At 44.7% G+C, this 13,929-nt stretch overlaps 1 protein-coding gene across 8 annotated transcripts in view; it reads left to right on the forward strand.

Annotated features, from left to right (window-relative positions):
- The window catches only part of NAV1 (neuron navigator 1), a 306,850-nt gene that overhangs the window by 184,431 nt on the left and 108,490 nt on the right, over positions 1-13,929 (forward strand). For all 8 annotated transcript variants that reach the window (XM_081194645.1, XM_081194646.1, XM_081194639.1 and 5 more), the window contains 2 exons: positions 2,888-2,990; positions 10,853-11,218. In XM_081194645.1, coding sequence (XP_081050771.1) covers positions 2,888-2,990; positions 10,853-11,218 — 469 coding nt within the window. The remainder of the gene's footprint in view (positions 1-2,887; positions 2,991-10,852; positions 11,219-13,929) is intronic.

The raw sequence follows: 13,929 nt of genomic DNA on the forward strand, positions 1-13,929 counted from the left end.
TGTTGAATCTGATAATTTGTTTGATTTAAAGTCACAGGCACCCGAGGGGAGGTTAGATTCTCTTGAGTTTTCTGACCGTGAGCTTAGCCTACAGGCACCTCTTCAGTCTGACAATGATGATTTACAACCTGAAACTAGTAGTTCACTCAGTCCCATTAAGTCTGAGGAGTCTGACTCTCCTTCCGGACTGAGACGTTCAGATAGAAAGAGGCAGAAGCCACAACGTTTCGCAGATGAACATTTTAATACTGTGTATGCCAATAAGGTGGTTTTTGAGCCAAAAAGCTACAATGATGTTCAGAATTTACCTAAGCACCAAGCTGTAAATTGGTATAAAGCTATGAACTCTGAGATAGCTTCTTTAAAAGAACATAACACTTGGTCTCTTGTACCACAAACCCCAGATATGAGACTTATTGATTCAAAATGGGTTTATAGAGTTAAAATGAATGACAAAAATGAAGTTGTAAGGTACAAGGCAAGACTAGTTGCTAGAGGTTTTCAACAAATTCCAGGAGAAGATTATGATTTGTGTTATTCACCAAGTGTAAAATATGAAACAGTTAAGCTTTTGTTAAAAGATGCATCACAACGTGGACATTCTGTTTATCACCTAGATATAAAAACTGCATATTTGTTTGCAGATTTAAAAGAACAAATTTTTATGCGTGTCCCTGAAGGCATAGACGCTGCTGAAGGTTTGGTATGCAAATTAAATAAATCCCTTTATGGTCTGCACCAAAGTGGAAGGAATTGGCACCAAACTTTAGCAAAAGAATTGCTAGATATTGGTTTTTCACAAGGAAAGGCAGACAATTGTGTGTTTATAAAGGAAAGGGCAAACTCTGTAACAAAAATATGTGTGTATGTAGATGACGTGTTAATTTCTACAAAAACTAAACAGGAATATGAACAGGTAGTTTCACAGTTACAGAAGAAATTTGATGTGGTGGAATTAGGCATAGCTAAAAATTACTTATCCATGCAAATTGAGAAAGGCAAAAATGGATCTTTTCTAGTTCATCAAACTGCAAAAATTGATGATCTTGTGGAAATGCTATGTTTAGAAAATGCAAATGGGAAGGAAACGCCTATGGTGTGTGGTTTCACCTTTACAGGTGAAGATAAGCCATTTCCTAACAAAACTTTGTATCGTTCTGCTATAGGCAAGCTAAACTTCATTCAAAGAATCTCAAGACCAGATATAACTTATGCCTTTCACTTTCTGGCAAAATTTGTGGAAAAGCCCACTACACAATGTTTCTCTGCTCTTAAGAGAGTGGTAATGTACCTTAAACATACCAAACATTATAGGTTGCAGTTTACACCCAGTATTGATAAAGGTTTTGAAATTTTCTGCGATGCATCTCATGCAGTGGAACAAAATAATTGCAGGGGTGTGTCTGGTATGGTGTTTTGTTATAACGGTTGTCCATTTGAATGGAAGTCCCAGACACAAACCATTATTTGTCTCTCCACAACAGAGAGTGAATTATGTGCATGCGTTCAAGCCACTCGTGATGTAGAATGGTATCTGCAAGTATTTGCAGACCTACAGATGCAAGTAACACTACCAGTAAAAGTTTACCTTGATTCCCAGAGTGGACTTGCTATCCTGTGTTCAGAGACCAATACGCAGCGCACTAGAGTCTTAAGATTACATTTAGAATTTGTAAAGAAACTAATTGCTGATGAAATGGTTGTATTTAAATATGTTCCAGGTGATAGTCAAATTGCAGACATTTTTACTAAAGCTCTTCCAAAGGTTACACATGAAAAACATGTACAAAGTATGCTTTATGTTTTTGTTCCACAATGATGAACCGCAGGGGAAATGTTGAATGGTTTCTTTAAATGTAAAGGTTCATCATTGTTCCACTCCATGTGTATGTCTTTAAGGGGCCGGAGCAAGGGCCAGAGAAAACTAACGAGACCCAGCTTTACAGCTGTGAAACGTAGCAGGTGCTGCTGAGTTGTATTTGATTAAGGCGTGTCAGCATTTGGGTAGAGTATATAAGGAGCAGCACCTAGCTCTCCCATTACCCTGGGGGATGGGTTGGTGGTTGGGTCATGTTTGTTTGTTAATATATTTAGTGTAAATGGAGTTTTGTTTTTCTTATTAAAACCTTCTTTAAGTTATTTTTGAGTCCTTCCTTTTTAATGCATGATCTCCCCAGCAAGCTCTCTGCAGCGTCACCATACTGCAAAAAGCCAACATATTTTAGTAGCCAAATTGTCCCAGGAAAAAGGCAGCGCTCTCCGGCAACGGCTGTGCGGCTTTGCTCCACGGAAGAAGCAGTTGACTCTCAGCACCGCGCCACTTCCCCCTCTTCGCTCCGGAACCCGTTAGTGGGTTCTTTTGCGGGTTGGGGGGCGCTAAAGGTGCCCGCCGAGTCCCATGGTCACAGGCTTCATCTGCCTGTGATTTTTGAAAGGGTCCCCGCTTCGCCGTAGCGGAAAAGACCTGTTTCGTGTGGAGCTAGTCCCTCCAGATCAGAGGGAGTCCGCCATTGCCGATGGCGCCACCCCGGAAGTCTGCTTTGTAAACAGCTTTAACATTAGACACAGCTGGGTTTACTACAATTATTTTCTGCAAGTTTGTGGTCCTTCGTTAAATTTAATTTCCTACGCAGGGCACAGACACATGCACATGCCGTCAACTCAGAGGGAAAGAGAAAAATGTACAAGTAGGGTGGGCAAATAGGGCACACATACCAAGATTAATAGGAGTGTAGAGGTTGAGGTGGTAACAAGCAAACTGAGGGATGAAAGCTTTACAAGGTATGTGGGGACTGCATGGAGCCCATGCTTGCAGCAAGTCCATTGTGATGGTCATATTTTATTTTCTGTTATTCACTATGGAACTTCCATCCTTTTCTTCCAACAGATCCTGAATCCCAGAGAAAGAGGACAGTACAGAATGTGCTTGACTTGCGGCAGAACCTGGAGGAGACCATGTCCAGCTTGAGGGGCTCCCAAGTAACTCACAGGTGAGACCTCTGCTCCTAGATTCCCTTTACTCTTGACCACCAGGTTGATAGTTCCTACTTGGATGCATCGCAACAGTTCATCTGGCCACATTCCATATCAACCAATTCCTGCTAGGAAATCTGTATTTAAAGTCAGAAGATAGAGCATTGCTCATCTCATAACAAGTATGAGATGTTTCATAATGTTGGACTAGGAAGCTTTGGGGTTTTGTTTTTTTTAAGGTTGCTGTGGTTCACTGCCACATTTTGCCCACAGACTACCCTTGCTTGTGGACATTTGGCCAAAATGAGATGCTGTTGTGCAGTCATTTTAAATAGCTTGGTTCTGCTGTCTAACCTTGAACATCTTTGTTATATGCTGTGATGTGACCATGCCTAGAGGGAGGTTAGGATGTATCAGGACTGCAGCAGCCAAAGCTTACTGCCCCAAGGGTGCCCCTTCCATACAGGTACTCATTTTGGATCTTGAAGGGGAAAGGGCTGTGTTTCTATTGATTTGCCCTCCACATTTATTTGCTGAAGCTTGGTTCCTTCCACACTAATTCCCATGGGAGACTTGGCAACTCAGTTACAGCGTTTTCCCCTCAAGTGTGGGTAGATAGTGGTCAACAGATTGAGGGTGAATACAAACAAGACTGAAGTACTGTTTCTGGGGGACAGGGGTGGGCAGGTGTGAGGGATTCCCTGGTCCTGAATGGGGTAACTGTGCCCCTATCTGCTTATTGAACTTAGTGTGGGCATTCAGGGAAGAATGAATTTGCATTGTGGGATTCAGCATCATGTGTGTGCTCCTTGCTTCAAAGGTTGCTTTTAAACACCTGTTTAGCATTAGTTAGATTAGTCCTGCTTACACTTCCTGAGAGATTTGAATGGGGTGGTGCACATATCCAGAGAGTGGTGTAGCATCTTATTTCACAAAGTACGCCTGTCCCTTTAAGGGCAGCAATTGCATTAATGCCACGTGGTGGAATTGTCCCAGCAAAGCCTCAGTCCTGGACTTCCCTTTCCTCAGACCAGGGCACTGGCAGTGGCCTCTCTGTAATAAAACTTTCCCTTGGCTTTCCACTGTCCAAGTGAGCTAATGCAGTGACAGCAGCTTTTCAGACCTCCAGTGAGCAAACCACAGCAATGTTTTTGTGTGTATCTATATCATTGTAATTTGGCAGGAGAGAGAGAGAAGTTGGCTGGCAAGGTGAGCTCATTCCTCAAGCTGAGCACATGGAATTTGTGATCAGGCTGTCACTCAGCACGAGGGAAACAGGGACACTCCCCTTCTGCTTTTGGTCTCTGAGGTTCTAACTTTTGCTGGGATCCTAAAACTACATCCCTGAGTTTTGCCTAGGGAAGCTAACAAGGAGACTGGGGAGGATCTCTCATAAGAATAGTCAGTACGGAAAGGTGTGGGAAGACTACTGGCAGTACAACCTCTGCTTCAGACAATGACACTTCAGCTCCTTTCCTACAGAATCACCCCGTGGCTGTAACTTCCTGGTTTCCAACAGCCTGTGCTTGAACTTACTGAAAGCCACTTGGAAACACTTGCTGCTTTATACTTAAATCCAAATATTAATGCTGCTCATCAGCTGTTTATAAATATTGTACTATACACCAGCTGAATGCAAGGGAAGGTTGCTGTTCTTGAAACAATCCCCCCCCCCACTGCTGCTCATCTTTCTCTCCCCGTCTTTTATCACCCTCCCCACAAAGATTTTGGTTGATGATGCACACTGCAGAACAAGAGTCTCCTGCTGCCTGCCTCACTCAATTCAGGCTGGGAGATGCCAGATGAACCCCACCCAGATGAGTCACTGCAGCATGGGGATCCAGCAAGGGAGGAATGCTGGTTTGCTTCCAGTTGATTTGCTTTGCTAAATGTGGAGATGTTGGATCAGGGGAGATTGCTTCATGGTAGGAATCCAAGGCATTAGTTATTCATAGAGGAAGGCTGGACTTGGGAGAGCTGGGCTAGCCAAGACGCAAAGCAAGGTAAAAAAGCATAAGCTCCCTGGGAAACCAGGGGAGGGGGGGGAATGGAAGCTCAGAATGCACAGGGAACATAGGAACACAATCCATGTCATGGGAGGTGTCTGTGTGTACATATGACCACACGTTTCTGCAAAAGAAGGTTAAGAGGGTGCATTTGAGCCCATGCCCACCAGGCACCTGCTCTTTCATTCATTATCTTTTACCTGGACTTTATCCAAGGTGCTCAGAGCATACAGCAACTCTGAGAGTTGTTGTTGTTGTTTAGTCGTTTAGTCGTGTCCGACTCTTCGTGACCCCATGGACCAGAACACGCCAGGCACCCCTGTCCTCCACTACCTCCCGCAGTTTGGTCAAACCCATGCTGGTAACCTCGAAAACACTATCCAACCATCTTGTCCTCTGTCGCCCCCTTCTCCTTGTGCCCTCCATCTTTCCCAGCATCAGTGTCTTCTCCAGGGAGTCTTCTCTTCTCATGAGGTGGCCAAAGTACTGGAGCCTCAGCTTCACGATCTGTCCTTCCAGTGAGCACTCAGGGCTGATTTCCTTAAGAATGGATGCGTTTGATCTTCTTGCAGTCCATGGGACTCTCAAGAGTCTTCTCCAGCACCATAATTCAAAAGCATCAATTCTTCGGCGATCAGCCTTCTTTATGGTCCAGCTCTCACTTCCATACATCACTACTGGGAAAACCATGGCTTTAACTATACGGACCTTTGTTGGCAACTCTGAGAGTTAGGTTAGGCTGATCACAATGAGTGTTATGGTTGACTGAGGATTTGAACCTTGATTTTGTGGTATTAAATTCTAGCCACTATACCCAGTGTCCAGAAGACTAGTTCTGAAAATCCAGTGATTACACATTGCCCCAGGTTCAGTGTATACCTTTTATGATTTCCCCAGCTGATTTCACTACTTTGAGCTCTCTTGTCTCAGACCAGGGACATTTGATGCTCCAGATATTGTTGGGCTCCCTCAGTCCTAGTCCGATGTTGCTGGACTCCAACTCTTACCAGTCCTGGCCAGCATGGCCTATGGTCATAGGATATGGGAACTGGAGTCCAACAACATCAGAAAAGCCTCAGACTCCCCATCTCAGCCTTAAGGTATAATAATGCCCATCTGTCTCTGCTTAAGTGGAATCTTTGCCGCCTAACTCTCCAGCCAGTTTGTCAATGTGAGATCACAATCAGTCCTGACTGTTTCTTCCTTGTTGTTTTTCATTTTAATTAGTAGATGTTGTTGAGCCTGAAACCAACATGCTTCATCCACAAGTAAGCACCACTGTGTCTCTCTTAGACCATATCAGGAGCAACTTGGTGACTTAACCCTAGTGACCTTGTGACATGAGGAAGCACAGACTGTCAGGAGGAGTGGTCCTATACCACTTTAGCCTATGTTGACATGAACACATGCAGGAGAGGCAAGTTCCATTCATTGACACATGGTCATTAGAATGCCTGAACAGAACCCTGTGCATATCGCTCTATTAATGGGGTCTCTTTTCAGGAGTTCTAACGAATTCCTGTAGGTTGGGTGGAACCTGCTGTTTGATGCCACCTTCTCCCCCCCTTCCCTCTATGTTTGCTATAGTGACTGAAAAAGGGCGCATGCATCTTCTCTTAGTTTGACTGTTTTGTGGCTTGCTGTTTAATGCAGCCACTATAATGTTGTTGTTAGGACTTGAGTATTATTGTATTGGTTGCTGGAATGGTTTATTTTGTTACTTAGTTTTCGTTCTTTGCTCATTTTTGAAATGAACCTGGATTATGGATTATGGAATAATATACACACACACACCTGGTGTGAATCAAATGTTGAATGTGGTACCAACAGAAAAGAATATTTATTTCTTTATTAAATTTGTATACTGCCCTTCCCTACAATTTTGTCTTTGTTCTCACTGAGGTGGTATACCTGTAGAAAGCTGTAGGTTTTTTTAAAAGAATTGAGGACTACTTCAGCTAAATCTCGGATAAATCCAGGTTTAATCACTTCTTGTTTGGTATTTCTCTTGGCAGAGCTCTCTGCCTAAAAACTTGTTGTTAGTGTAAACCAGTCCTAAACTAAGAATACAATATAGCATTATTTGTAGGTTGGAATCATTGGGGAAGCAAATTAAACAAAGCAAAACAAGACGTGTGTGTGTGTGTGTGTGTGTGTGTGTGTGTATACAATGCATAAAATAGCACATTACATTGAGCTATGATCTGCCACACCTATGCTTTCACCAAAAGATTAAACCATAAAATAGAAGAATATAGCCTGTGATTAGAACTAAATCATAGGGTGCCAAAGTGAGCAAAGATCACAGGGACTTAGAGAGCAAGGATTATATTTGGCAAGATAACACACAGATGATTCAGTCTTTGACCTGTCCTCCACCTCTAGTATTGACATTTTTGCAGGGCTAGATCCTGTCCACTCAAAGCCTGGGTTAGAGCAACGCATTAAGGAAAACTAGATGGAAGAGTTCTTCCTGGATTGTACCAGTTCATACTGCAGATTGCGGCAGGGGTCATGTTTTAGATATTTCCTTCTGTAAATAACTCGCTACATGTTGAAAACTACCATTTCCTGCCAACATTTCTACCTGAGAACCCAGAGAGCCTCTGCCAGTCACATGCCCTCCAGACATTGCTGACTGGGACTGTTGGGAGGTGGAGTCTGACAACATCTGGCGAGCACCTTGTTGGCTAACCCTGAAACAGACAATTCTGGGATGGACTAGTAGTATAAGGAAACTTTCTTCGTTCCTAATTTGACTCATAGTGTAAATAGGCTGATATTTTGTTTTCTTAGTGTATTAATAGCTATTTTTTGTTATTATTGTTTTTAAGTCATAGTAAGAACTGCCAGCCATTTGTTGAACACAATTTTATTTTGGAAGTAGCAAATGATGGTGAACCTGGTAGCTTCCTTGATTAGGCTTCTTAAACAATGTCACCTTGTTGTATATCAAATCTCTGTTACTAGAATTAACTTCCTCTTTCAGAGCCTTGTTCTTCAAAGCAGCTGCTATTTGAGGATCTGCAATCAGCACCAGTGCAACAGGAGCCAAATTTAACCCACTTCTTATTAATGTTGTGGGTCCCATACACTCCTCTTTATGCCACACTGCTAAAATTAGCCACTCCAGGTTGCAGTGGTGGGATTCTGTAACTGAGAGTTGGAGCTTGATGCCTGATCATCAGGTCTGGAGTTCTTGAAAAGCAACGTTTCATGTTAATGTAAATCTTCAGGCTGGGAGGAGTGTTGCATACTGTGTTGCTGTGTGCACCTCTGCCAGCAGGAGGCACTCGGTGATGAGGGAAGTTATTCAGATCTACCAGCCACAGTAATGTAATACTTTCATTCAGACCAAATAAAATGTGGCAAAGTAGCTAGCAAGCTTTTGAATTCTCCGGAACCCTTCTATAGGCTGAATTTTAAGCAAAAGAGAAGCAAAGGAATCGAGGAGAGAGGAAGCCAAAAGGCTTTCAGTTTGCAACAGTCTCAAGATGAGTGCAGAAAGCATTTTGCAGGCTTAATTAGATTGGAGTGTGCAATATTTATTAATAAATTACCATAGGTAGGAAACAGGTTTTTGGCTGCACCAAGGACTATTTGGGCTAAGAAACTGCAATGGCTGGCTGCCCCCACCCCCTTTTAAGGCAGCAGCTACTCAGATCAGCCCCTGGGAATAAGCAAATCACAAGTGTCCCTTTGGAGGCAGAGAATACAAGTCTGAAGAAACGTAGCACATTTTATTTTAACAAAGCTGGAGATTAATTTTAGGTGATTCACTAGATGAAGAAGCAGTAGAGGTCAAATTGGATTGGATTGCCTGGTGGCTGGAGGGGATGTATGCTCCAAAAGTGGAGCCCACCTTTGCGTGGTAGGAAGTCAGCTTCATCCAGTTTTAGAATCTCTTTCCTGGGCACCTACGTTTGGTATTCTGCAAAACACTCTACCATTCCCCATGTTCCAGATCAAAGTGTGGGGGCATTTCCCTCTTGGGATGGCCTGGAAGGTGTTCTGAGCATAATATTGGCAGGTTTCCCCACCAAATTAAGAAGGCGATAAATTTTTTTTCTTTAGAACACACACACCCCACATTTAATTTCAGTTTAATACAACGTTTGTGCATCAGTGTAATTATTGAAACCATGTCTGCAGGGCTTTGTAGGCTGAGCTCCATCTCTCCCGGAGCTGTGAATCCATTCCAGAGATGGTTTTAATCATCGCTTTGTATTTGATGTCCAGTAACTGCTTTTATTGAATCTAAATGAAAGGCATGCCTGGAGCTGGGGCATCAGCAAGGGCCATTAACTCCCATGCTTGCCTTTATTTGTAATGGAAACACAACACCCTTCACTGCTGTGTTGAAAAAAACCCTTCACGTTCCTTACACACTGGTTTCCAGGTCTGCCTTTCAGATCACAGTGGGTAGGGTGGGGTGAGGGAGGGAGGGAAACTTGAATTCTGAACTTGCTGGGTACTTCTTTCGGGGAAGGACCATAACTCAGTGGCAGACTATCTGCTTTGCATGCAGAAGGAACTAAGTTCATTCCCCGGCATCTCCAGATGGGGATGTCGCCTGTGTGAAAACCTGGAGAGCAGCTGCCAGTTAGTATAGTACAGAATAATACCAAGGTGGATGGACCAACGGTCTGATATAAATCACCTACCTGTGTTTCCAAGTTCTGTAATGCAAAGCGTAGAAGTGCTGTTATCCAGCTGGATCAGGTGAACATGTGCCTTCCCAACTGTATTTTAACCTTTGCTTGATAGTCACACAAGTGCGCATTGAAAGACAATAGTGTGACACTCAGTTCACACACAATGGATTTGAATCAAAAAGTTATTGGCTAGTAGGGAAACTTGAGTGGAGAACTGGCACCATTCAGGTGGTACTATCCAGGAGCTCACACGGCCAAATTTCACACCACACTTCCATTGCAATCCTACAGTGGTGAGAGAAGCTATGCTTATCTGGAATTCTTCCTTCCTATGCAGCTAACTAAAAGTACTTGAGCTCAGTCCTGTGCTGTAGCTGGCAACCTGTTAGAGAAAGAGGGCAAGTAAGACCAACAATGCGGAGCGAGGGACTCACCTGCTGCTGAGGGCCTGAAGGGCCTTGCCTGCCTCCTTCCATCTGGGCAGAGAGGGCTCCGTTTTTGTTTTTTAAATTGCTTTTATTTTTTATCTTTGTCATTTTAAATTGTAATTGATATTAATGCTGTATTCTTAGTTTTAGATTTTATGATTTATGTGGAAATTGTTTTCCATTTGGTTGTGTACTTTTTGATGTGTTTTATTTATTGCTTATGACTTTTGTTACATTGGTAATTATGTAAATCTTGTTATGTTGTAAGCCGCCTTGAGCATTGTTTTAACTATGGAAAGGCGGCATACAAATAAAATGATGATGATGATGATGATGATGGTTGCTTGTACAGTGGTACCTCAGGTTAAGTACTTAATTCGTTCCGGAGGTCCGTTCTTAACCTGAAACTGTTCTTAACCTGAAGCACCACTTTAGCTAATGGGGCCTCCTGCTGCTGCCACCCCGCCGGAGCACAATTTCTGTTCTCATCCTGAAGCAAAGTTCTTAACCCGAAGTACTATTTCTGGGTTAGCGTAGTCTGCAACCTGAAGTGTATGTTACCTGAAGCGTATGTAACCTGAAGTACCACTGTACTTTCTCAGCACCCACATTCAGCCTAGTGCAGTGCTCAGTCTGCGCTCCTGCCTGACTATACAGTCTTAACCAAGACTTAAAATTTTGAGTGCATCTTTGTTACAGGTGTTCTGATTTTCAGGAGTGCCCTGACAGAATCTGCCCACCTTCTTCCACTTCTAGCCCTCAGACATTTCTCTCTGCTCTATTCCTGCAGCTCGCTGGAGATGACATGTTATGACAGCGACGAAGCCAACCCCCGCAGCGTGTCCAGCCTGTCCAACCGCTCCTCTCCCCTCTCTTGGCGCTATGGTCAGTCCAGCCCCCGCCTGCAGGCTGGAGATGCCCCTTCAGTGGGTGGGGGATGCCGCTCGGAAGGCACTCCCAGCTGGTACATGCATGGGGAGCGAGCTCATTATTCCCACACCATGCCCATGCGCAGCCCCAGCAAGCTCAGCCACATTTCCCGCCTGGAGCTTGTGGAGTCACTTGATGCTGATGACGTCGATCTCAAATCTGGGTACATGAGTGACAGTGACTTAATGGGCAAGACCATGACTGAGGATGATGATATCACCACAGGGTGAGTACCGCTGGGTGCATCAAACATTCAACTCAAGAGTTGATTGCTTAACATCAGACGTAGACTGTAGGAGGTTCCATGACCAGCCTCAACTGAAACATCTGTATCAAGCTAAGAATTTGCTTGTTTGCCCAACTGATCTTACCTTAAGTATTCCTCTGCCTTAGCAAAACCGCTTCTGTGATTCCCCCCTCCCCCAGCTTCCTGAATATTCATAATGGTTGCCATTATGATAAATAGTCATAACTTAACAAACCACTTGTGGCAGATAGCAAGTTTAAAAACTGACAAGACAGTGTATCCAACTAAGTCGCTGGAGAGAACAACGTATTATTTGTTGGCTGGAGGCATGACATACAGCGCTTCTGCAAAGCAAATACCCACTCCTTGCTTGTGACAAAACCTGCTTCTACAAAACAAATATTTGTTGCTGCCTTGAGGCGAGCTAATTCTGTTTTACAGAGGGATGAAATGGGATGGGTATCTGGCTTAAACTAGATACTTACATTTAATATAAGCAGGCTCTGGCCAGAATTTTCAATCTTTGCTTGCTGTGAAGGAATTCTGTAGTGGGGGGAAGAGAGAGACAGAGAGCAGGTTGGTTGGCTGGTAGGGCTAAAGGCAGAGGATGTGCTCAAGGATGAATAGATAGCTAGTTAATGGGGAGGAATGAATAGCTGGAAGTTCTGTTTGTAGTGGCATCCAAGGTAGATTACAGAAATGATCTCTTCTGTCCTGGATTTGTTACCTCTCGTTTCAACGCATCTGTTTCACATGCAAGTCAGTAACAGATGTCTGGTATACACAATAGCTCTGGATATACCTCTTTAAAGCATATTTTCCAGACAGGGAATCAGATAAGGAAAGAGCATAGAATTTGACTAATAACTACCTCTTGATGGGAAAGGTCTTGCTCAATATGATGATCTTGCTTGTTGTGTTTCTGCCAATTCATCCAGCTGCGGGGAGTCCATTGAACTGATAGAATGTTCCCAGTTACCACCACCCTATTCCGACCCTAAACACTTTACTTGAAATGAGATTGACTTCTGTACAGTGTTTTAAGACTTGATTTCCCACTAGCTAGCTCTGTTGCTGCACACAGAGCTGCCCTTGATAAGCAGCGCCGAATGGGTTGCTCGGCTTTCTTGGGAATATTTCTTCACTTTGTTCTAAAGCATAGAACTGATCAAGCAGCAGCAACTTCTTCTTTTTAACTGAAAGTCGTGTATTTTCTACTGACGTGAAACCAGCCAGTGCAGCACGAACATGTAAAGGTAAAGGTAAAGGTACCCCTGCCCGTACGGGCCAGTCTTGACAGACTCTAGGGTTGTGCGCTCATCTCACTGTATAGGCCGGGAGCCAGTGCTGTCCGGAGACACTTCCGGGGTCACGTGGCCAGTGTGACAAGCTGCATCTGGCAAGCCAGCGCAGCACACGTATGATGGGATGATTAGCTGCTTGTGCGTAAAATCGTGCTCCCTCAGAGTTTGTGCGGCTCCACAAACCTCTGTGTGTGACAGAGCTCCTCAAACATGTCTGCTCTAATCACTCGTAGAGTCTGACAGTGGCTGTCTGCGGAAGCGCTTCCAGCATAGAAGCTCCTTAACGGAAACGCGTCTCCTGGACTCACGACGTGGCAGCTTCCGGCGAAGCATGGGTCTCCCTATGGGCGCTTCTGACACCTCCCCGCTGTTCTCGCTGGACGTGTCCCTCATCCCTCCCTCTTCCCTGCTAGTTCCTGCTTTGGCTGCTGCGTCTCTCTCAGCATTCATGAGATCCTCCTCCAGAGTACCCTCTCTCCCCCTGCTGGTCCCTGCTTTCGCTGCTGACTCCCTCCCAGCTTCTGTGAGTACTTCCACCTCCCCTTCCTCCGATGTCAGTTCCCTGACATCCACCTCCCCTCCAGGGCCCCCTTCCCCCCCGCCCATACTCTCTCCTCTGGGCGGTGAGGAGTTAAAACCCCGAAAAGAATCCTCTTCATCTTCCGACGTCTCGAACATTTCTCTCCATCGGTCTTCGTTCCGGCTCGCTGAATCCTCCTCCTCCTCGGAATCAAAAAACCCCTCCAACTCTTCTTCTTCGTCGGTGGTGGCAAAGTATTCCCTCCGGAACCTCGCCACTGGCTGAGGTTTACGTGGGAATCTCTGATGAAAAGTTTCTATTAAAACCTCGTCATCTACCTCCTCTGCCATGACCCAGGTGTTTTCCGACTCCGGCTCCCCTTCCCACATCACCAAATACTCTACTTGATCTCCCTTCCACCTGGAATCGAGAATCTCCGCTACATGGTAGTTGTGTTCCTTCTCCATTGCTGGTCCCCTATTGACCCTCCCTTCTCTGTCCCCTTTATACGGTGACAGCAACGACCTGTGGAAAACTGGGTGCAGCTTCATGTGGTTCGGTAACCGGAGTCTGAAAGCCACTGGGTTGACCTGCTGCGTGACTTCAAATGGGCCCAGCCTTTTGGGTCTTAACTTCTTACAACCCCCTTTGAATGGTAACCCTTGGGTTGATAGCCACACCTGGTCCCCCACCCTAATGCTTTCACCTTCCCTTCTGTTTTTGTCTGCCTGCCTCTTATATTCCTCCTTAGCCCTGTTTAAGTTAAGTTGGAGCTGGCGATGGATCGCTTCCATTTCTTCAACGAACTGTTCTGCAGCTGGAACGCTCCAGTTCTCCCCTTCCCCCCCTGGGAAGGCTCGGGGATG

Source organism: Podarcis bocagei (assembly GCF_964188305.1).
Source record: "Podarcis bocagei genome assembly, chromosome: 5".
Lineage (NCBI taxonomy): Eukaryota > Metazoa > Chordata > Lepidosauria > Squamata > Lacertidae > Podarcis > Podarcis bocagei.